The sequence below is a fragment of the Leuciscus leuciscus genome (assembly GCF_965113295.1).
Source record: "Leuciscus leuciscus genome assembly, chromosome: 8".
Classification (NCBI taxonomy): domain Eukaryota; kingdom Metazoa; phylum Chordata; class Actinopteri; order Cypriniformes; family Leuciscidae; genus Leuciscus; species Leuciscus leuciscus.
In genome coordinates, this window is record NC_138732.1 from 24,674,135 (window position 1) to 24,699,174 (window position 25,040).

At 43.2% G+C, this 25,040-nt stretch overlaps 1 protein-coding gene across 1 annotated transcript in view; it reads left to right on the forward strand.

Annotated features, from left to right (window-relative positions):
- The first annotated feature begins 575 nt into the window (after positions 1–575).
- Positions 576–25,040, forward strand: part of slit3 (slit homolog 3) — a 173,499-nt gene continuing 149,034 nt past the window's right edge. Inside the window, exons 1-4 of the mRNA XM_082177377.1 lie at positions 576–1,289; positions 15,198–15,269; positions 18,042–18,113; positions 20,903–20,974. Coding sequence (XP_082033503.1) covers positions 1,120–1,289; positions 15,198–15,269; positions 18,042–18,113; positions 20,903–20,974 — 386 coding nt within the window. The 5' untranslated portion in view covers positions 576–1,119. The remainder of the gene's footprint in view (positions 1,290–15,197; positions 15,270–18,041; positions 18,114–20,902; positions 20,975–25,040) is intronic.

Sequence of the window (25,040 nt, forward strand, 5' to 3'; positions counted from 1 at the left end):
AAGATGAAGTTTCTCACCAGATGGGGGCACTACGACTGCAAAATGGGCACCAAAAACCATGAAAAAAAGTCATGTAAAATATCTCAAGAGTGACAGAACTCAAATTATCTGTACAAAAAGTATCTGAATCTCGGAATCATTGCATGGTATAGCCTCGTTGAATACAGTGCCATTATAAATAGCATAATAACAATTTCTCAGTTAAAACAATTGTTAATTGGTTATGTAGTTATTCATTCATTATTATTTATTATTATTTGTAATAATCACTTCACTAAGTAATTACTGTCCAGTAACTCACTTTAACCTTTCCTGGTGGTGAACAACCTACAGGCTTTTCGCAATATAAAATCGTATCTTGTTTTCATGTCTTGTTTTATGAGAATTTCTCGCTTTTGTCATTTCAAAATGCAGCTGAAAATAATGCCTTGTCTTTTTTGAACTGCGGTTACTAATTCATAACTTTGTGTTCTTCCACTCAAAGTTAACGAGCATTTGGTGTGGGCTGAGTAATTTGAAGCAGTCCCAACAACTTCTCGAGTCGAGACCCCAAACCTATCCCTGAATGACATCACGCAGATGAGCCAGTAGGAGTGTGGAGCGCAGAGTTTGGGGGCTGGAAATCAAATAGGTACGAGCTCCGCTGAAGTCCCTCTATCACTATCAATGAAGATTTGCATGCTGGACCTAAAAAAAAAAGCGGAATTGGTGAAGGATGAGAATGAATCACTTTGGACATTCTGAATGATTTTGCGGACTTTTTATGGGCTTTTCCTAGGCAGCGATGTGCTTTTCTAACTTTTGATGCGCATCTGTATGTTTCAGTGGCGTGGAGAGACATACAACTTTACGTTTGAATGAGGAACGCTTTTTTCTGTGTATTTCGAGAAGTTTTTAAAGTTGGAACTATAGTTCACCGTTAAGTTTTTCCCTCGTTCCACTTGTTTGTTTTTTTTCTTCCCCCGCGGGACTTAATTTTCTGTGGACAAGACGCGGATACATTTTTTTTTTTTGGTTTTGTTTTTCATATAGCCTACGCATTAGTTTGTTTGCGTAGTTTTATTGTTTTTGAATTTTGTTCTATTGTTATTAGACTGCTATCAGCCTCAGAGGATATATATGATGCGGTGGGTGCAGTATTGGGGGACAGTGGCTGTGCTTTGCGGACTGCTGTGCTCTGCTGTCAATGGATGCCCGCATAAGTGCAGTTGTTCGGGCTCTCATGTGGATTGTCAGGGTCAAGGCTTCAGGACGGTGCCCAGGGGAATCCCGAGGAATGCCGAGAGGCTGTAAGTACGCCTATTATCGCGTTATTTGAACACCGACAATATAATGACAGTGGCGAATATGTCGTGTCAACGTCGCAATTATATGTAATGAGAGGGAGATGCATCAATTTTTTGACTTGATGACTTGTAGTGTCTATTTTACACATATTGAATGGTAGGCTACTATTATTAAACACAATGTAGTGTTAATTAACATCTAAAAATAATAAGTGCAAGTTGTTTTGCAGTTATAAGTAATTATTACTCCCTGGAGACCAGTGACACAACTGCATGCTTTTACTAAAAGGTTACATTCCCCCCCCCCCCCCCTCCCCTGACTACAATTTTAACCAGTGCTCTAAAAATATTTTAAGTTGCATATAAAACAAAGATTATAATAGGACATTTCACAAGAAAGTACTATTTCAGTCCTTCACTTCCAAATTTGTAATTTCTTGCCGTTTCTTTTAAGTTAATTCTGAAATTTACTTGCAATTTCTGAGTGAAAATTGTTTCTATATCAAATTTTCTCAGTTGCAAGGATTTTTAAAAGCAACTAAATATATACAATTAAATAATCAATCAGTAGGCTACATCAGTTTAATAATACATCAATAATAGGCTCTTTAAAATACCTCATCTCTCAGATGGACAAAGGGGAATGAAACAGCTCTGGTCATGTGACTTTTTACCCAGGCATGAAAAAAGTGTTCACATGAAATCAAGATTTTTCCTTGACAACTCTAACACATCAGTATATTTATGTTACCAGTTGGATTAAATGGGTTAATGCACTGTATTTTGTGTAATATGGGCATTGTTGTAAAATGTTACTATAGTTTTTCTTATTAAGATGTCTGAAGTTGATACAACAAATAACATGATACTTTTTATGTTATTTTTGCTCAATTAAACAGGCAGTTGTTATCCTCTTTAAACACTGTTATGACAGTATTTAAAGAAGGTCAGTTTAGTTCTTAGAGTCAAATACAGATTTAATACTTGGTGTCATGTTTTTCTGTAGAGGATGTACATACATTTTAAGTACTGTTTAGTTTAATTTAGCAGTAATTCATGCAGTATATAACTGTCAAATGCATGAGTTCACGGTTCAGTGTTCAGTGCATTAATTTGAGTGTTTGAAGAGTTTGGACTCGAGTAAAATCGCATTTCATTAATTCGATTCAGATTGTTTTAAATGAGTGTTGAGATATTAACTGCTCTTCATATGTGTCCACATCTGAATGTTGAACAGCATTGCATCTGATTCTTTCATCCAGGATAATGAGTTTACACAAACATTAACATGATTAATGGCCATATGGTGTGAGTGTGTGTATGTATCTTGGCTGTATTAGTTGGGGAAGTTGGGGAACCACAAGTCCGTTGAGGGGCGCACTGCAGCTGAAGACTGACTCTCTTATGTGTTTAGATTACTTCTAACCACTGGTGATTTTCACTGAGAAAATATCCTTAATTTCCCTGTTTCCACCTGCGGCACTTCTGTCATGATAAGCCATGGCAGTTCTTTAAATATCATAACCATCTGTTATAATATAATATTTCGTTTTTTTGGATTTGATAGGAAAGGCATCCAGTCTGTTCAATAGCCAGAGGTCTGGTTGAACCTTCCAACCTTTAACCTCTAAAGGTCTTTTCAGTGGAATTTTTCATGTGGAGAGAAAAATAAATAAGGGTCATGACCTGCGGTATATTGGATTTGTTTTAAAATATACCATGTCAGGTTGCGTCTTGCTTAAACTGGAGACAGATGTAAGTCATTCACGGAGTGCAAAGTATTTGTTTAATGACTTTGCATATTCTTATAGTATGATTTTATTCATCGAAAACAAAGCAAATCATCCAAAACTTGCACCAAGCTACGGCATCTGTAACATACATGTACTGTAGCAGTTTTAAGGACTGCTCATAGTCCGGGAGGACACGTCTCCATGTCTCATGGGTACGATTAACACGCCATCAGGTTTCCCAGAGCACCCTGGAGTGTTGATTTAACTGTAATGACTGCACCTCTGCCCTAAGCAAGGCCTAGTTACCCACAATTCCAGAGTTCAGGCACATTTCCCTCTAATAAATGTGCATTTATTTGAAAGGCTTTTCTCTCTTTGACAGCTCATATGATTTTGCGCTCATTAATAGCTCCTGTCGCAACTGTAATATCCCCTTTCAGTCACTCTCTCTCTCTCTCACACTCTCTCTCTCTCTCTCTCGCTCGCTCTTTCACTCTTTCATCTCTCTCGCTTTAATTTGCACCAGTTACGCACACACTTAGTAGCGTTTAATAGCAAATTCTCTCCTCCGGAGTCTTAGGCCCTCTCGCAGTTAACACTTCAGGAACAATGTGGCACTTTGTGGCTGGCGTAGTGTGTTTGGTCTGCTGGATCAGGAGAGAGAATGGCAGCATTCCCTTCCTCTCATCACACTTTGGGTCTCTTAATGAAGTTTCGGTGTGAAACCGCCAACTCCTGCTTTCCCAACTGGTGGCTCCACCCTAGATCGCATATCCGTTTATCAGCATTTGCTTATGCTGCATGTCATTTTTTTATTTTTTTATTATAGCAGTGAGTCAGTCAGCGGGATAGTGTGTGTGTTTGTTGTGTTGGTGTTGGAGCGAGTCAGGAGGTGGGTTTGTGGTCTCCGGTGCCCTGCTGACCTCAGTGGGCATATGAGGAGCATATGTGAAGTCTCTCGCTCAGTGAGCGTTCACACACTGCAGCCTGCCAGACAGCTGCTGGCACTGATTGTGGGCAACGACTCAAGGGAACGATTCGCCACCCAACCTTTATGTTTTCATGTACGGAAAATGTTTAATGTGCCTCATTTCAGGCACTGCATCAAAGCTTAATGCTGTCTTTGGTGAGTCTGGGAGCCAGCAGACCCCTTGTCACAAACGTCTCGAAGAGGTCACTCCGAATGTCCCGGACTCAGAAGTCTGTGAATCTTCCAAGCTTGTGTCACGGAAGGCTGGATTTGATAATGTGCACGCCTCCGGGCCATTTCGGGTTTACGAGGGCTCTTGTTTTGCGGGCTTTGTCGCCAAAGCAACACAAGGGCTTCGTTATTCTCATCAGCACATCTTGTTAGTTATAGCTTAGTGTAGCTAGAAGTGACAGTGTTTATCCTAAGCTAACAAATATGAATAAAACCGTGTGTGGTTTTATGATTTTGTTACTGTGATGTAAGTTTCACAGACTCAAACATTGGGTTGCAGCTAGCAACCAGTAAACAAAAGAATCAAACCAAAATTTCGGAATGATTTGATCAGGATTTTACTAGGCTTTTGGTACTCAGAGAGAAAGCGGATGTGACTCTAATGAAGTGTTGGGGAGGAAAAGTAGTTATGCCATTAACTGAATTTTCAGAAGTGTGACAACTTTTGTAGTAAAAAGCTCAGACAAATAGTGATGTGGTGTGACATTTATTTGAGTCCCTACACATTTTACACCCCGTTTGCTCCATGTAGTATTTAGTTAAATGCTGCTGTTCATTTATGAATGTAAAATATGATTTTTCTAACTGGTTGTATGTATTTAGTTTAGATGTATGTTTATTGCTGTTAATTACTTCCAAATATATTATCTGATATGCAGAGCTTGATATCAGAGCTTGATTAATGTGGATTTCAGCAGTGGCAGCAAAGCCGCCTTAGTACTAAACTGAGTTCTTTTTCGCTGCTTATTAGGCTTAAAAAGTCAAATACACACAAAATAATGTCAAGATGCCGGTTTTGACAAATATTCTCATAAACACAGTCAGTTATGTTTTAAGTGAACGTAAACAGTTGAGAAAGAAAACGCACGTGTAACAGTGTAATGGATCCGTGCTTCAGGTCTTAAAGTGACAATATATCATTTACCTAATATAGTTACCATACCTAATATACCTGCAGCCAAATTATGAGATAATATAAAAAAAATCTATATGGCAGTTTTTCCTCATGCTATCAATGTCGAAATTGTGGCTAGTAACTTTGGTAAACCACTAGCCACAGTGGCTGGTGAGCAAAAAAGTTAATGTCAAGCCCTGATGATATATGTCAAAAAGATATTGTCTTTCACATAGATTCACATTCACAGGAGTTTGCTGTATTTCATTTGTGGCTTGTGGTGTAGCTATATAGCTTGACTGAAATCTAGCCACTTTAGCTTAGGAAGTAACGACTTCAAAATGAAAAGTCCCCTGTTTAACATCAGTTACAATGGGAGAAAAAAAAAAGCCTTTTTTGGAGAAATTTATACAGGCAACACAATTGGAAATAGAGCCAAATAAAGCCAAATAAATAAACCCATGGTGGCCTGGCACAGAGACTTTTGTTAGATATGGGGACACTCGTCGGGACCCACAGTTTTGACTGCTGTTCCTGCCTGGTAATGACGTCTTTGGGAAAGATGGTGGGCTGGGGGGGGGGGGGGGGGGGGGGTGTCCTTGGTTACCCCTGGAGTCCAAGATGAGACTTGTGTTATTGATGAGCCTTTTGTAGCCTGGCTGTCATATTGACTTTCACACAGAAGTGTTGAAGATGCCCTTGTCACCTCTCAGCCAAGCGTTACTCTAGTAATTTAAGAACTCATATACTGTGAAAGAACACCAGGCCGTCTGCGCTATTAGCTGTCAGGGTTTGAAAATAAACCATCCAGGGGGCAAACGTTCAAAAGAGGAATATGAAATAATTCATTTTTGTCCGCTCTGCTTAGTGTGAAGTGAGAGTCCTTCAGTGGAGAATGCATCCAGACATGGCTGTAATGAAAATATTTACTGAATGAAACTCTTCCTGAGATGGAAACTGCCAACACTGTGCATAAACAATGCAGAGAAATTCAAAGGCGCATTGGCTTCTTCATTTTCACTGCCTTCATCCTGAAACTCCAGTGATGAGTTGGCCTTTATCCCCATGGAAAGACAGTCCAACCCCCAAATCCAATATGTCCTTAGACAGATTGTCCAAAGTCAATAAACAATCATAACTAGTCATGCTAGGTAATCAGGAATAAGAGATTACATTTTTGTGGTTTTGACTGCTAACATGCAGAGATTTGTCTGTGCAAAAAAAAAATTTGTATATGGAACCCTGTGATGGTTTCAAGGAATATGGAATCGTTAAGAGCTTTTGAGGTGGTAGTAATATGTCAGGAGGTGCACTTTAGGAATTCTGGGACAGGACTGCATGTGTCCAGTGGGGATGTGTGGTAGCCACATGGCTGCTGACTGCATGGCTCATGGGAGATGAAAGAGCGGTAATAACCCCCCCCCCCCCAATTTCACCTCGCACAAGTGCAAACGAAAAAGCGTTTTGGGCGAAGAACGTCCAGAGAAACTGGGAAAAGGAAAGTGCTCTTTTATGGGTGAGTGAGGAGGAGGTAATGAGGCATCTATCTGTTTGAAATGCACAAAAAATAATTACACGCTGTTACATGAAAGTTATTAAAATATCCCTATCTGTGTCTATCCTTAGCATCTGCTTTTTAATTTTCAGTGTCACATGAATGCCTTAGTGAATTACTTCAGCAAAGGAGAAATGTTAATTAATACAGTCATTTAATAAAGAGATAATAGGTTGCAGAAATTAAAGTGTTCTTCCGTTGACAGTTATGACAGTGAACTTGTTAATTCAAATGCACAGGACAAGCATAATCTCATGTGGTCTTTATCTGTGGTTATCTCAAGGCGTTTAGTTGTAATTAATCAATAGATATGAGAAACATAATTTGTTCTTTTGATGTATCGTCTATCTGTTCTGATAATAACTTGTGCATCTTATGAGGAGAATATTAATGTGTTAGTATTGATAAGTGGGACCCTCTAATACTGTACATCTAAGGCGTCCAAACCAGAGGTCCAAAAGGAAAAACGAATTTAAGATTCCAAACAGCGATGAGAAGCAGCGTTCAAGAGGAAATGGAGCATACCTATCAGCTTTTGAGAACTAGACTAGCGTGGCTTTGAGGAAAATAGCAGAAGATTACGACAGGAAACACATTGAGAGGCAGGGTATCATATGGGAACAGGAAAAAACAAAAAAACTTTTGTTTTCATGGACATTTTTCTTGCTCGACTTTGAGGTCTTAGGGTACTTTGGTCGCCTGGGGTGTTGCAATTGCAGCCTGACACAGTCAAAATAACCTCCAGCCAAAAAGATTCTTCTCTTTGTCCGGTTTCGTTCTGAATAGCACATTTTACCACAGTGGTTTGCAGGCTTATGACCTGGACGAGTCGGGTTGAGTGGTCTAACGGCATGCGTGGGTGGGGTGGGACCCCCGAGGGGGGCGCATTGTTAGAGCAGAACACCTGCCGTTTGAATGGGCACCTTATCCCCTCAACAAATTAAAACAAACAATAGCCAGTAGGGGGCTGCCATATCTGTGAACTCCACCTTGTCAGTGTGACCGGAGGTTTGATTGAGTATCTAGAGGAAGTAAGACTTAGTTTGCTCCCCAGGCTGTTAACACGTACTGTAAAAACTGACACGGTGAGGATTGAAGTGAAGGATCGGGAGAGGAGGAAATGTTATTAGTGGGATTACATTGCAAGCAGGTGAGAGGATACGAGATGAGAAAACTACAGAAGGGAGAGCTACATGGAGATTAGGACGTGAAAACAGAAAGAGAGTGACGTGGAGAGACTGGGAATTTGTGGGAACACTGTTTAGAATTATTGAGAAGTTAAAAAAATCAAGGAAACATGATGTTTAGAATTATTGAGAAGTTAAAAAAATCAAGGAAACATGATGCATTAAGATTTTGGAGTTCAACTCAGATCCTTTGAATAATGTACATATCTTTAAGTGTTGAGGTCTATTTGCATATGAAGATATTGTATATTAAAGACGGCATATTTATTTGCAAATGGTTAATGAGTTAAGACTGATCGACTCTGATGAGGTCTCCCTCTGACTCAATGGACTAGTTAGAGCTGTTTACAACCTTTATGAAGCTTGAACATTTTAGTCCCCATTCCTTTAAATTGCATTAAATCATATTTAGTGCTGTTCAAAATGTTGGGGTTGGCAAGTTTCTAAAATGTTTTTGAAAGAAGTCTCTTATGCTCACAAAGGCTGCATTTATTTGACTAAAAATACTGTAAAATCTGTAATATTGTAAAATATTATTATATTTGAAAATAGTTTAAAATGTAATTTAATCCTGTGATGGCAGAGCTGAATTATGGCAGTCATTGCTCCAGTCTTCAGTGTCACATGATCCTTCAGAAATCATTTGAATATGCTAATTTGATGCTGAAGAAACATTTCTTCTTATTATCAATGTTGAAAACATTTGTGTTGCTTCATATTTTTTGTGGAAACTCTGATACTTTTTTTCAGTAAAAAAAAAAAAAAAAAAAAACGTCTCGGGTTACGACTGTAACCCTTGTTCCCCGAGAAGGGAACGAGACACTGCGTCGTCGTCGTGACGACACTATGGGAACGCCCCCAGCGTAACGCATCTGAAGCATGAATGAAATCTGTCCAATCCTGATTGGTGCTGCGTCATGACGTAGTAGATGACGGCATGCCCGGAAGATACAAAGGGACGCTGGCTCAAACACACGTTAGCTACTTTGCGATGAAGCAAGCGCTCTGAACGTGGTAGGTGTGGCGGCGAGACGCAGTGTCTCGTTCCCTTCTCGGGGAACAAGGGTTACAGTCGTAACCCGAGACGTTCCCCTTCGAGGGAACTCGCACTGCGTCATCGTCGTGACGACACTATGGGAACGCAATGCCCACTATGCCACACCGTAAGCACGCCACCCTAGTGTGAAGCTGGGAGACCAGGCACACTTAGGACGCGATCACTCTGGCGCCAGGCGTCACAGGGAGTTGCAGACTATAAAATCTTATGAAGGTGTGTGGAGTGGCCCACCCAGCCGCTTCGCAAATATCTTGAAGCGAGGCTCCAGAAAGGAGGGCTACCGAGGAGGCCATGCTCCTGGTAGAATGAGCCCTCACAGCTATAGGTGAAGGCAGACTGCGCACCTGATAAGCCATGGCTATAGCCTGAACAATCCAATTACTGATTGTCTGTTTGGATGCAGGCAGCCCTTTCTTGGGTGAACCAAAGCACACCAACAACTGGTCTGACTTCCTCCACTGAGAGGACCTCTCAAGGTACACTCTCAGGGCTCTGACCGGGCAGAGCAGGTGAAGTCTCCCCTCTTCCGCCGTCACGTGAGGTGGAGGATGGAATGCCTGAAGAACCACTGACCGTGCCACATTAAATGGTACCTTGGGCACATAGCCCGGTCTAGGGTGTAAGATGGCCTTAACCCCGCCAGGGGCAAACTCCAGGCAAGTTGGCGATATCGCCAAGGCCTGGAGATCTCCCACTCTCCTCAGAGAGGTGATAGCAAGGAGAAAGGCCACCTTAAGGGTCAGGTTCTTTGCCTCAGCCGACTCCAGTGGCTCGAAGGGGGCCTCAGCCAACCCCTCAAGTACCACCGCCAGGTCCCAGGTTGGGACTCTGGAGCGAGCCGCAGGCCTCATCCTCCGAGCCCCACGGAGGAAACGTACAACCAGATGGTGCCTCCCCAAGGGCCCATCACCTACAGGCGAGTGGAAAGCTGCAATGGCAGCCACATACACCTTGAGTGTGGACGGGGTAAGACCGGCGGAGAAGCGATCTTGGAGGAACTCCAGCACTGATGCCTGAGAGAGAACCACAGTGGACAGTGGGACGTCTCTTGAGACGCGAACAGATCCACTTCCACTGGGCCGAATCTCACACACATGGCTTCCACCACCTCTGGGTGGAGTCGCCACTCCCCGGGCCTGAGCCCCTGCCTCGACAGGACGTCTGCTCCCTGATTTTGGTCCCCGGGGACGTACATCGCTCTGAGAGACGACAGTTTCCCCTGGGACCACAGAAGGATCTGGTGTGCCAGTCTGCATAGAGGGCGCGACCTAAGACCCCCCTGATGATTCAGATACGCGACTACAGAAGTGTTGTCCGAGCGTATCAGGACATGGTGGCCGCGGAGGTCTGGGAAAAAGCTCCTCAGAGCTTTGTAGACCGCCAGCATTTCCAGGCAATTGATGTGCCAAGAAGAGTGCCGGGTCTCCCACAGACCTCTCGCAAAGCGGCCGTCCATGACCGCGCCCCAACCAGTAAGGGAGGCATCTGTTGAAACGGTTTTCCGGCAACATGATGCTCCCAGTACTGGTCCCTGGGACAGGAACCAAGGTTTCCTCCATATGACGAGAGAACGAAGGCATCTGCGCGTTACTCTGATCATACGGAACGGATTTCCCCTCGGGGAAAACCCCTTGGCTCTCAACCACCACTGTAGGGGTCTCATGTGTAGCAGGCCAAAAGGTATGATGTTGGACGCTGCTGCCATGTGCCCCAGCAGTATTTGAAACTGCTTCACAGTGAGGTTGTGGCCTAGCTTCACTCTGGAGACAAACGCCTGTATGGAACCCACCCGAGCAGGAGACATTTGTGCCCGCATCGTCGTGGAGTCCCATACCACTCCCAGGAACGTAGTCCTCTGGGAGGGCGTCAACACGCTTTTCTTTGTGTTGAGTCTCAGCCCCAAGCACCTGATATGAGCGAGAACGACATCTCGATGTCGAACTGCCATATCGTACGACTTGGCTAATATTAGCCAGTCGTCCATGTAATTGTAATTGAGTACACGAATGCCCTGGAGCCTCAGCGGAGCCAGTGCTGCATCCATGCACTTGGTGAAGGTGCGAGGGGAAAGAGCTAGGCCAAAGGGAAGAACCCGATATTGGTACGCTTCGCCCCCGAAAGCGAACCTCAGGAACTTCCTGTGACATGGAAGGATGGAGATATGGAAGTATGCGTCCTTCAGATCTATCGTGACGAACCAGTCCTCGAACTGGATCTGACTCACGATGGCTGGAATTGTGAGCATCTTGAACCTGAATCTCCTCAGAGAACGATTCAAGTGCCTGAGATCTATTATTGGACGCAACCCCCCATCCTTCTTGGGAACTATGAAGTACCGGCTGTAGAACCCGGACTCCCTGTCTGGCAGAGGAACACGTTCTATGGCCTCCTTGACCAACAGGGATTGAACTTCCTGTTCCATAACCCGAACCTGCTCTGGGCCGACCACAGTCCAGACCACCCCGTTGAACTTCGGGGGAGGGGAGCTGAACTGCAGTCTGTAACCCAGCTCTACAGTACGCAGGGCCCACGCAGAAATATTCGGAAGGCATGACCATGCGCCGAGATAATCTACTAAGGGAACCAGCCTCTCGAGGCTGGCCTCGGGTGTCAACCGAGCCTCGTTCCCGACCCCCTGAAGCGGCAGGGAGCAGTCGAGAATGATTTTCGGTGTGCGTACGCGTTCGCTGCCCAGCCGCAGGTCTTACTTGAGGCGGCTGGAGCGGCGTGCGTGCGCGGGAAATCAGTGTGGCCCGAAGCGTACTGGACGGCGGGAGCACAGCACTGATTCCCCGAGAGCTCCGGGACGGAGGCGACCTCAATCGTTCCATCCCGGGGGGGACAGCTCTCAGCGGTGCGGCCACGCCTAGGACCGCTTAGAGGAAGCCTTCTTCGCCTGAAGGACGGTCCTCAGATCGACCTTAGGCTGGGAGGGCTTACCTCGAGAGCGTCGCCTCCTTTGCCAGGCTCCCTCAGGAGGGGCGCGGGCGGCGACACTCTCTTTCTGCACCTGACGGTGCAAGGAGCTGGTAGACAGCTGAGACTGCCCTTTTGCGGCAGTCTTCCCCGAAGAGCTAGGACGGCGAGGGAGGTACTGATGGAAGGCAGCTGACTGCTTTTTCACCTCCTGAAACCTCTCGACTACGGAATCAACCGCGCCGCCGAAGAGGCCAGAAGGCGAAATCGGAGAGTCGAGAAGAAAGTGCTTCTCCCTCTCCTTCATCCCTGATAAATTTAGCCAGAGATGTCTCTCTACGCATACCAGACCAGCCATAGAGCGGCCGATTGCACGGGCCGTCTCTTTGGTAATGCGTAGAGATAAATCAGTAGCCTTCCTCAGCTCCAAAATATCATCAGGTTCTCTTTGAGGAGATCAGCTTGATAGGCCTGCAATACCGCCATGGTATGCAGGCAGCTACCAGCCCGCCCGGCCGCCATAAAAGCTCTGCCCACCAGAGAAGATGTTTCTCGGCATGGCTTGGTGGGCAATACCGGGGCCTTCAGGGAAGATGCGGCCTCGGGAGAAAGATAGCTCGCGAGAGCTTCCTCTACCCGAGGGATCTTCCCATAACCGTGCTCAGCCGCCCCCAGTACATTAGCGAAATCGAGCACTGGGGGATTGGAGAGCCTGGCTGAATAAGGTTTTTCCCACGACTTGCACAACTCATTGTGCAAGTCAGGAAAAAACGGAAGGCCCCGGCGTGGAGGCTGAGCCCGGCGCTTAAAGAACCTCTCATCCAGTTTACTAGATGGCTGGACTACAGGTTCTTCCTGTGGCCAATTTATATTTAATTTGGCCACAGCGCGGGTCAAAACCTCCACCAGCTCTTCTTGAGCGGGTGTATGAAGCGGTGGATGGGGCTCCATAACACCCGCCTCGATGCTCACAGCATCTGACCCCTCAGAGCCTGATAGCTGAAGCATCGGTGCCTCCACCTCGCGGGAAGAAGCCGCATCGCGGGCTTCCACACGAGGCGGGAGAGCGTCAGAATCTTCAGACGAGGACTGGGAAGATGACGAATCAGTCCCATGTCCCGCTGAAAGATCCATCTGGGAACCCCATGATCTGCGGCGCCGCGCTGCCTCGGCAACGGCGGGCCCAGAACCACGAGGCTCGCGAGCTTGGCCGAGCTGATCAAATATAGCAAGCCGCGAGCGCAATACCCTCAGCGGCAGCTTCTCACACTCGCTACAAGCGGCTCCCTCGAGAGCCGCTCTAGCGTGCTGCACGCCGAGACAATGCACACACATGAGGTGTGTGTCCGTGCCCGAAATGAAACGTGGACACGGGTGCACACACCTTCTAAACTGCTCGCTTGCCATTGATAATAATGCTTGTGAAAACTTGGACAAACAACACCAAATAAGACTCACAGAACACAGAGCGCTTTAGCTGAAGAGCAAAAAGCTAACGTGTGTTTGAGCCAGCGTCCCTTTGTATCTTCTGGGCATGCCGTCATCTACTACGTCATGACGCAGCACCAATCAGGATTGGACAGATTTCATTCATGCTTCAGATGCGTTACGCTGGGGGCGTTCCCATAGTGTCGTCACGACGACGACGCAGTGCGAGTTCCCTCGAAGGGGAACTCAAAAGAACATCACTTAGCCTATTTGAAAAAGAAATATTTTGTAACAATAATATAAACATATTTACTGTGCTGTTTGCTCGATTCATTATATGTCATTGCTGAATAAATAATGTTTCTTTAAGAAAAACAATCATACTGAACTTTCGAATGGTAATCTACCTCAAGAACGATGATAATCATCAACCCTGTTAAGTGAAATAAGCTCTTTACATTACCACACAACAGAACACGTTAAAAAAACAACAACAGGATAAATAAAGTCAGCAAACAGTAAAGCAATAATCCTATTACAGTAATCTCATCATTTATTTATGCTGCAGTGCATGCTGGGAACTCTCAAACTCTTAACATGCATAATTAGCAGTTGTTTAGACAACTCTGGGACATTTGGGAACATTTTTGTGGGAACATTTTTCTTTAACATTTCTTTATTTTTTTTTTTAGATAATTTACATGTCTTTATCTTTATGCTGAAAAGTAAGTGTGAAAGATTCTGTCATGTTTGGTTTTAAAAGCAGATGAGGGCCTTGTTTCTAAACCAAGTGTGCTGCCTATCTAGACCACATCCTTTTTCTACTCACATTTGATGCCCAAAAATGCTGCCGCCATCTAGAAGAGGATCATGTTTTGGACTCCATGGTCTGTAAATGGCCTGTCCCCTGTAATATGTTTCCTATATGGCTCATATTAGTCTGCTTGATGTGCGTTTTGTGGTTCTGGGGGAATCTTTTGAAATCCAATATGCCTTTAAATCAGATTTATAAATGTTTATGTATATTATGAGAAGCACACTGAGACGGCCTGATGTTAGTGTGTAAGTGTATGCGTGTGTCATCTTATATCACTGTATATTTCTCAACGGTAATCTTTTCAGTGTGGCTGTGTGGCTCACAGAGGAAGTCAGTTCGTATCCATAGGCATGTATACTCATTTCAGTGAGTGTATACAATTTTAGACAAGCTTGAAACAACTGATAAAACAACAGTCTGGGAAAAGTATAAGATATTGACTAGAGTGGAAAAATACTTAGTTTGGTCATATATAATTCACTCAGATGCAAGAAGAGACGTTTTCCAAACAAAAATGTTTCCATGCAATCTGTCTCTCTCAAGCAGTTTATTCCCACATTTCATTCGCTTTGCTTACATACAGAACAAAATATCATTCCTCTGCCATTTTTTTTTAGCCTTTAGTCGTCTTTTTTTTTGCATGGAAAAGAAAAAGCAGATAAACATATTGAAAGAAAATAATTGCATTGTATACAGTTATCGTACAGACACGACAGAACAGAAAAGGGCAGGTGTACACTAACGTGATCCCGAGCCATGTGCGTCGTGTGTGTGTATGGGAACGTTTAGAGTCGAGGCAGAACAATAGCAGCATGCTGAAAGTGAGTCGCCTCCAGCGCAGTGAATGCGAGGCAGAGTGGCGGAGCTGATGTCGGCCTCTCAGACTCAGTAACCCGCAGCATGGTACTAATGCTCGCTGGCAGACGCCAGCTTTGAACAGCGTTGCCCCGCGGGCATCTGGTGCGAGTCGGCCGTTGAGGCTCTGCCAGGGAGCCTCTGTATTTAAATTCTCTGTTTACTGACTCTGCTGTGAGCTGAGACTTGAAAAATCGTGTTTGAAAGCATAAGTGAAATAAAAAGCTTTTAACTTTTTTAACCCTCCCCCCCTTTTTCTCTCTCCAGGGATCTGGACAGGAATAACATCACCCGGATCACCAAAGTGGACTTCTCTGGCCTCAAGAACCTACGCGTGCTGTAAGATGTCACTCTGTATCTCTCGCTCTTATGGTTAATCCTTCCTTTAACTCCCAAGTGCCCCTCCTCTTCCATGTTGTCTTTACAGTCAAAGCCATCAAAGGTTTCGAGGCTGAAAGCCGGGAGGATTACGGCACAAGTCATAATAAAACAAACTGACATTTAAACTGAGTAAATCCGACACGTTTAACATGACCCTTTGACTGAACCTCGCATGAAGTCATTGCCTTAGATGCAGTCAATCTTCAAACCTGTTCTTGAGTTTGAAGAATATGTAACAATATATTCCATACCAGAAACGTGAACTTTTAAAATAAAAAAATGACGGGACGGCTGCTAGTAGAGGCTCAGGTCAGTCGTGATCTAGCGAGTTGGGTTCCTCTAGAGAAAGTGTTCTTGCAGCTTAATGACTGTAATCATGTATTTCTCCGTGCTGTTTTCTTCCTGAATGAAAGCCCGTAAAAAGAGAGGAATGGAGATAAAAATAAACAAGTGAAAAAAAGAGGAGTAAAATAAACGCCCAAGAGAGCAGTCGTAAGCAGAGGCAGTGGCTGGCGGGCTGCACAGAGGCAGATTAAGGTGGCTTGTGATTAACGGCCATGCCATGCCCCAAAAGCAGCCTCTCCCTGGGACCCGTGAACAGCCTCGGCACCCCCTTATCTCTCTGGAAGACATGCACCGTATGATAGCGCAGGACAATCCTCCAATCACACCTATGCACTCTTCATGCACGACATGCACCCTGTGACATATCATTTTCCCACGTGAAAGTCCTCAGAGAAGTTTAAGCTGCACTATAATTTAATATTTTTCAAGATTTTTTAAAAATACTGTACAAATATCATAATTATTTGTTTTTTAGATATCAAAATGTTTTTGGGGGTTCTCTCCACATGACATTTTACAACCTGAACTAACCTTGCCTTGTCATAATTTCGCCAAATTATCTGATATTTTAAAGTCATCCTGAAACGAGGTTGCGATAGTCTCTTCTCCCCTATTGTGATGTATTTCTGAATGAAGGACTAGGGTTTAGATCTATCTATTTGCAGCTACAAGCAAGCAAACAAGTGATGGGCGACACATAGACAAATACAAGTATTCGTAGTCAAGTACGGGCACAGGGTCGAGTAGTGATGGGTGATTTCGAAACACTGCTTCATGACGCTACGAAACTTTTGCGAAATTTTTTTCCCGAATCAGTGGTGTCAAATGAGGTAATGTGCAATGTATATTATGAAAAAATAAAAGTATTTTTTTGTCCTTTGATGCATGTAAACATATTCTAGGAGACCTCCAAAACAAAATTAGGAACCTTTAAAATAGCATAAGAGGGGTACTTAGACTTTCCCACTCGAAATTCCTCAGAGAAGTGCCAGCTGCACTGCAATTTGTCCTTTGAAATCATTTATCTTGTTTTCCCCCCACACGAGTCTACATGTTGCTTATACCATTTGACTTTGATTTGATTATGAAGTAAATTGTTCATAATAAATGAACAATAGCTTTGAAATTTAAGATTGACCTTACCTTGGGTCATAGATTGTTTCCATTCTAAAGTCCTCAGGGAAGCGCCATCTGCACTGACCTGAGTCCTGCCTATAAACCAGCACTTGGTTAATGCTTAAGGCAAGAATAACAAAGACTATTCCAGCAATACCATGTGTCTTGCTTCACCCTTTCAATTGAGAGGTCTTCTATTCTCCTTGTCAGCCCCTGTGAAAGCATAGGTGTTTGCCTGTGTCCCATATGTTTCCATGCAAAACTTCAAAACATTTCTATAAAGATGAGAAAGACAAAGAACAGAAACAGGGAGAGATGCTGAAAAATGAAGAAAAAAATTGTTATTATTCTTCAGCACACACCAAAACCCATCTGGTCAGGATCGAAAGGGATTACGTTTAATGCCAATACATAAACCATGGTGGGGTTGATCCCCTATTTGTAAGAATAAGGCAGATTGTTACTCAGACTTAGATTTATGTTTTATACGCAGACTATATGATATGTTTGTTATCAGCAAAGAATGCAATTATTACGAATAAATCAACTTAAGCCCTGATCGCTTGTGTTTTTGGCCTCACCATGCTGGATCGTGCCTTAAAGCTGTGGTTTTCATAAAAAAGACCTTAGCCAAGTGTCTCATCTTTTCCTGAAGGAATGATATGACAAAACATGGACTATGGCTGTAAAAACAGTTGCCTGTCTAAACATTTTCTTTAAAAACATCATTCATAAGCCCAGAAAGCGGAAGTCCACTTTAGAGACACTTTAGGATGTCTTTTGCTTCAGGGGGTTGTCTCTCTTTCTGGGGGATTGCTTGTATTATCCGGTGCCGAATATAATTTAGTGGCTGTGTGCGTTCTATGCGAGTGTCTGCATGTTAGTTCTAATTCAAAGAGACTCAAATATAAACAAGAAATAGCCATGGAGATGTGCTGTCTTTGTAATGCATCTGGAAAATTTTAAGGGCCCTGAAATATGACAAAGTCTTCAGAGTAGAGGAGAGCTCTGAAAATACCCTCCGGAACGTTGTCACAGGCATGCTGGACACGAATGAGGGTCTGCTGAGGCAACCGCACACTTCATAAAATCAGAGAAAAATCTGCTCTGGTTTTCATGAGAAAAAGGCAGTTTGCTTATCAGTCAATGTTGTGAAGTCTAGTCCTCTTTCAACTGTCATTTCAATCACTCTGGGAGGCTAATCAATGTCAGTTGAAGTTGAATCGCTGGAGTTGATTGAATAATGAAGTTCTTTTTTTTCCCCCACAGACATCTGGAGAACAATCAAATAAGTGTGATCGAAAGAGGAGCATTTCAGGAACTCCGACAGCTTGAGAGAATGTAAGTATAAAAATAGAGGAAATGATTGAACTCACATGCTGTCAAGATACATATTCCACATGTTTCTGTATGTGTGTTTTGGACAAAATAATTTGTAGCTGTTTATGAGCAACACATTGACCTTGTCGGTTTTAATCTGAAACATCTTCACAAATGCGAAAGGAACTTTGAGAATTTGGAGGTGACCTCCATAACTTTCCCTTTTTAAGTCCAGTGGGTTTTACGTGCTTGTTTGCCCCCTGACATCTGGAGCGCAGCCATTTGCTCTTTTCTGGTGAGAATCTTAACACTTGCCAGTGAAATTGACCATTGGGTCAGACCAAACATGCTAGCTATTACTGCAGTTGGACAAGGTCAAAGAATGTCTGGACTGTAGCTTGCCTGTGTTAGCATCCTTGAGTTTGTTTATGTGTGAATGTCTCAGTGCGTTTCATTCCTTGTAAATTTTTGCACGGGTCTGTCGGTGTTTAACCGAGTCTGTTGGCAGCTGCCGCCACGTGTTAGAGATGAATGTACGTCAAAATCAGCAACGTTCATGAAGAGAACCGAAGTTTGTCAGTCTGTTTACCACCTCTGAAGAATCTGTCTCTGTGGAGGTTTTGTGGGTCTGGTTTATCTGGGTCTTAAGAACTACATTCCTCAATGTATCACTCGTATTTGGAATTTCACAGCATTTAACTCAATGACCCACTCTCGGCGGCGAGACGGCCAGTGTGTCCACATGCATTCCCTCCATCTGACACTCGAGTGTGACTTTTTGTTGTTGTTGTTGTTGTAACCCAGCAGACATATAAATAGCTTGACCCCACTATAAGAGCAAGTGCTTTAGAAATACTGATACTGAAACAGAAAGAACAGAAAGGATGTCATGCAGCATGTTGTGACTTTGGTGCAAAAAAATAGATAAGATTTATAATCCATGGTTTATAAAGGGTCAAGTTTTGAGGTAACCAGTCCCATTGATCCCTCAAACTAAGGTCAATGACAAATCGAGTATCTACGATAAAGAAAACATGTTCCAAGGTCTTAGAAATGTACTCTTTGTATTTCATTTTGTTTTATATGGTTAAAAAAAAGTAAACTTTTATTATTTTTTTATTTACTGCATTTATCTCCGAAACGGTCAGAAAATAAAACTTAAATTTTACATAATTTTTACGATTTTTTTTTTTATGATGTTATGTGGTGTAACCATCAAGTGAAAAAGTAACATATTTTACTTACACCTTGAATACATGTGAGTCTACACATCTTTTTTAAAAGGTTTGGGGTTGGTAATTTTAGTTTTTATGTGTTTGAAAGTTTCTTGCTCACCAAGGCTGCATTTATTTGATGAAAAATTTGAGACATGCTCAAAGACATGCTCGTCATACAACATGTACGTTAAAGTTCTTGAATTTGTGAATTGCAGTTTTAATGTATTTTTAAATAAATCGATAGAATTTTACAGTAGTCACTGTCCCACAGATTTGTGTAGCACAATTGTAAGATACCATACAAGTCAGACAGAATGATGGTTGCTGTGAATTTGTCTGTAGTTGATGCTCACTAAGGCCGTGTGTCCACCAAAGCGGTTTTTCCAGAGGCTAGCATATTTTTCCAATTAACGCCATATGAGCGCCACGTTTTTTAAAACTCCAGCAGCGTGACGAGGAGCTGAGCGTCTATTTCACACTGAGCTCTGAGCGCTGTGCGTTTTTTACCGGTTGCAGAGAGTTGAAGAATGTTCAACTATGGGGAAAACGCAACGCTCATCACTGTCCATTTTTTGCCAGCCGTCAAAACGCAGTGGAGGAGGGGCGGGACAAATGCCACACCGACCAACCACCACATCCTGCTTGTACAACGGTAACAGACGAAACAAGAGCCAGAGCAAATACTTTACATCAACATTTTTATATAGAAACAATACATCTGTGAAATGAGATATTAGTAACACTTACGCGGATCATAGCAAGCAAACCAGCTCAACTGAAAAAAACTAAAACCAAAAAAACGCTGCACTGCCGAAGCGCTCTTAAGCGCCCACAGCTAGGCGTTTGCTGCAGAGTGCCTGGCATTTTCAGCTAGCTAAAAACGCTTTGGTGGACACATGCCCTAAGAGAAAGTCAACTCTTCGCTTGTAGAATGAGTCTACTTGAAGACTACAGCCAGGAACCAAGTCATAGAGGTTGTAGATTCTCAAAAAGAAAAAAGAAAAAGTAATGTTTCTCCTCCACATACCTTTGGTTTGCTCCATGACCCTGCATCATATCATCAAAACCCATTCTCCCGTGATAAGGGTCATACCAAATCCCACAGTCCGTCTGGCCAGGCTCATGTGAGTGATAATAGCCTTTAAAGAGCACTACTGGAGATAACCTAGGCCATCTTCAGAGGAAGTACATTTATTTCCCATCAGCCCCTGCACAGATGTGACTCCTGACCCCAGGATGTAGCTATTGGCCTGTCGTGATGTTGCTTATCCTGATAGCAATGCTGACCCGGCTTGTTTCTTCAATCAGAAAGATGGATTGGTCTGTCCGTGTGTCGTTTGTGTTTGCCTTGTTGTCTCATCCATCTAGGTATTCAGATGCCTGCATGTCGATGTGCAAGTCAAACAACCTTTCCATCTTTGTTTGGTTTTCGCTCTCTCTTTTTGCCTTGGATAATCTAACTACACAAACACATACCCACTGATCTGTGCTCTGCATAAGGTCATTCTCACAGTGTCTTACGTTTCGTTTCTTACCTCCTGACGTTTTGACCACACTAACTCTTGCCCTTCTCCTGTCCTCTCTTCCTCACAGCCGCCTGAACCGGAACCGGCTGCAGGTCCTGCCGGAGCTGCTGTTCCAATCCACACCCAAGTTGGGCCGCCTGTAAGTCATCGCTTCCCTTTGATATCAGTGCCTGGAAAAGCTTGCGGTCAAACTTCCCACTGTTTGAATTTTGATCATTGTACTGGAAAGGATCTTGCTTAAATATTTGACTTTCCCAAACACTGTTTAAAGGACGCTGTCAGTGCAGGAATATTCTGTGTTATTCCTTCAGCCTGTCCAGATGTGATTCTTTCAGATGGACCAGGAGTCCCAGCCAAGCTTAATGTGACACAACCTCTCCCCGTGCTCTTTATGGAGAGGAGAAGGTGTGCTGGAGGGAATATTTTTCTTGGATAAACGAAATTCTTATTCTGAATATTTTCCTGCTCTGCTTTGAATCAGGGACATGTTTTGGCTTAGCCGTCGGGGAATACTTCATTTATGAATTTAGAGTCGTCAATGAAACTAGCGCGATCAGGTCAGGCCCGTGCCGGAGCAAAGGTTAAGCTTTACAAGTGTTTATTTGAAGCCGATTGTGACACGGTAGTCACTCTAGAGCACCATTAAGTTCTGCAAGCAGCTTTGTGTTTCTCAAATGTTTCCATGAGGCAGAGACGATTAGATTGGTTGGCCCTGATGCTGGCATTTGAAGCTTTTTATGTAATAGTTTCCCTGGTTTGAAATATTACAACACACGAGTGTCTTTGCTCGTCATTCATAAGCTACTACATTTGCTGATATACTGTATGGCACATGGTTGGTCACAGCAGTCAAGACTACAAATCTTTTTTACAGCCAACTAATAGAACATGCATTTTATAGCTTGATATTAAAAGGCATTATGGGGACTAGCATTGGAAATTACAGTCTAATTTCCACACCAATTCCTGCAGTTTCATGGAAGAATACTCCAGTGTTAATATTCTGACTGATACCGACAAACTAATAATTATTTTATAATCGATCATGGCTGATAACGATAATAAAATAAAGTTTGTCTAAAAATAAAAATAAAATGATAAGATAAATATATCTTGTGTCCTTAGTTTCATGAAAACATGAATGCATTAATGATATTACAAATATTAATTTGAAACTTGTCTGTATTTTTATCCATTGAGGAACTGTCAGTGGACTTAGGACATATTATTCTTCTTTCCAACAGCAAATCTAAAGTACAGCATATTTGCTCCCTCTTGTTTTAACATTTGCTAAATGTAAACGGGAGTATGCCTAATGAAAGTTGTTTAGGGCGGGAGTGGTTTATGGCAGGGCTTGTAACCTTGCCTTGTCAGGGTTCGCTACGCTGGTTGATGTTAGTGCGATATGAACGGCCTCACCCGTAACCTTCCCATTAAAAAACCTCAAGCCCGGCCAGCTGGGGAAAGCAAGCCGACCGTGGCGCACGCAGGAAGGGTTAGGCGGAGCGAGGCTGGGGCTGACCGTGGCCAGCAGGACTGGGAACGCTGACAGGGGTCAGGGAAAGGTAAGGAGCAAGTTTTAACGCTGAGTAAGACTGAGGACGGAGTGGAATGAAATGGGAGCAGAGGGCGTGGCGGATGAATAAGGAAGGGAAAAGAGAGGATGGTAGCCGTTGGCCGACGAAGACAGAGAAAGACCGGTCTGTGGGTCGTGGGGGAAAAGCCCTGCAGAGACGTGTGCGGTAATGACTGCCGGAGGCCCTTTGTGGTCAGCACTCTCTGCAGCCTGGAAAGATTGTGGTTACAGTTACAGATTTCACTGTGTGGACTCAGAAACGTACCTCATACTCAATGCAAGCGTACTTATACACCCTTTATCCGGGGGTTTGGTCAGGTTTCTAGATGTTCTTCCACCCTTGCCCTGTTCTTAGAAGGCTAGATCTTTCTGTCTAGCCGTTGAAACCGAATATTGAAGAGCGAATGACGAATTAGAAGGCAGTCCCGAACATGCCTGCTCCTATTTATTAACGGTGCAGCTAAATGGGCCCCTATATTAACTTCAGTTCCTGTTCTGAGACAGGACTCTGCGCTGGTAATGTAGGATATTTCGGTCAGTGATACCCATGAGACTCAGTCACTCCCTGCCATTACCCAAAGCTCAGGTTGCATGTGATTGGTGCATTAAGAGGAATAGGAAAGCAGAATGCATCATCTTGTCTTATGTCCCCTTCCCCTCAGCCAATTTTAAACTTTCCCTCTTTAATCTTCCGGGTACAATTATCCCGGCAGAGGCGAGCAGTTAGCCAGCATGAAATGACCACCAAACAGCGGCGATGGCCTTTCATAACTACATAGATTGATTGAATCTCGAGCCTGATTGGAGTGTCAAGGTTGGATTTTACCCTCCCTAGATTTTGCGTCACAAAGTACGTCTTTTGTTTTTCTCCTTTCCCTGACAGGTTTATGTTCCTTTTGAGCGTTTGTTTTCTTTTATTTATCAGAAACAAATCGTTCTCCCTCACATCGAGTTTTCTCCCCGCGTGTTTTGAGGGGTTTGGCCTCCTCAGCCTTGCAAATACAAACCATCTTTCAGCTCCAGACTGACTCTCAAACATGACTCCTGAAGTCTGCAGCCTCTCTGAAGCTATTTAGCTCAGTGGTTCCCTTAATGAGCTCTCCATAGCATGATTTAAAATAATTGCAGTTATTTTGCAAAGTGTACTGTGCTTTTAAAGCCTTGTAATGACATTTTACGGCACAGTTAAGTGATTGGTTAATGACTTATTTACCCTGGACTCTGCAGCTTTACCTTGGAATATCATTCTAAACCTGCATGATATTCTTTCTCTTGTGGATCACAAAAGGAGCATTTTTTGTAGAACGCGCTGGTTGCACTTTATAAAGAATGACAACTGCTTTTAAACCATAAAAAGTCAGTGAAACAGCATGAAAGGACAATATGCGATATATTCAAACTCTGCCGTAGTCAGCTTTGTGTGACAAACCAATTGAAATTTATTCACTAAAAATCTTCCTTTCCAGTGGCCTGTTAACTGTTGAGACCCAAAACTAAATAATTTTTTGACAGTTTGACAAAGTTTGATAAACTCACTTACTGAATGATTCGGTTTTGGAACGTGAACTGATTCTTTGAAAAGATTTGAATAAAAAATGGTGTTCTTAAATCACAATTTCTCTCATGAACTCTCTTAAATGCTTATGAACTGAGAGCAAGGATGTAGTTTCAGTATGTTCTTCCTCATAACTATTGTATGTCTTTAGAAGACTGGAAATATAGTGCATGATTCAGAACTACTTTTACTGTGCTTTTTGTCATTTTGGAGCTTGACAGTCCCAACCCTCATTCACTTTCATTATAATGACTGGCCAGAACTGACATGAGGGTGTGTAAATAATGACAGAATTTTCATTTTTGGGTGAACTATTCCTTGAAATATTTGGGTCCAGAAAAGCTGTAATAAAAACAAGCAGTTGGGTTCTGCTGCTGTATAAATGATGATTATCAAGTAATAAGGGATAATACTGAAACTCCATGTCATTATATTGCTGTGTAAAGCAATGCAAGTTTTGTCTACCCACAATAGCTGGCTAATAATTCAACATGCCCCAAGTACATAAACCATAGAGCTCTGGCTCAGGGCTTTCAGAAGTGGCCTACTGATTGTTTTCAGAGAAATGAACCCTCTCTGAATCCAGCCAAGCGTCTTCCAAAATAGGGCTGCGCTCAGCCAGTTTCAAAAAGCTAGACAGCTTTGTGATTTACTCCAAAGACATATTTAGATAAATACAAGCTACAAAGACTTTGGAGTCCTGACAGAAAGCCAACTATATACAGAAAGCTCAACGAAAAGCTTAACTTTTTTTTTTTCTTGAATTGTACTGGCTTCCCAGGGTCGTGAGCTGATTGATGTACACCGGGGAACTTTGAAATTCACAGTTTAGTCCTGGTAGTGGGATATGGGTGAGCTAACCCCCCAAAGGCAGATCACTCAGAGGAAGCTAATATTCTCCACCAAGTTCCTACCAGAGAAATGTTAATGACCTGCTGTGCTGTTCTTAGATGTAGGCAGTGGCATTTGCCGGTAGCTTCTTAACCTTGTCAGCCTCGAGGAAACCGTGTACACGTGGGTCAGACAAAAACCAAAGCGGACATCTGCCTAAGGCACTGCCCACGCAGCACTTTC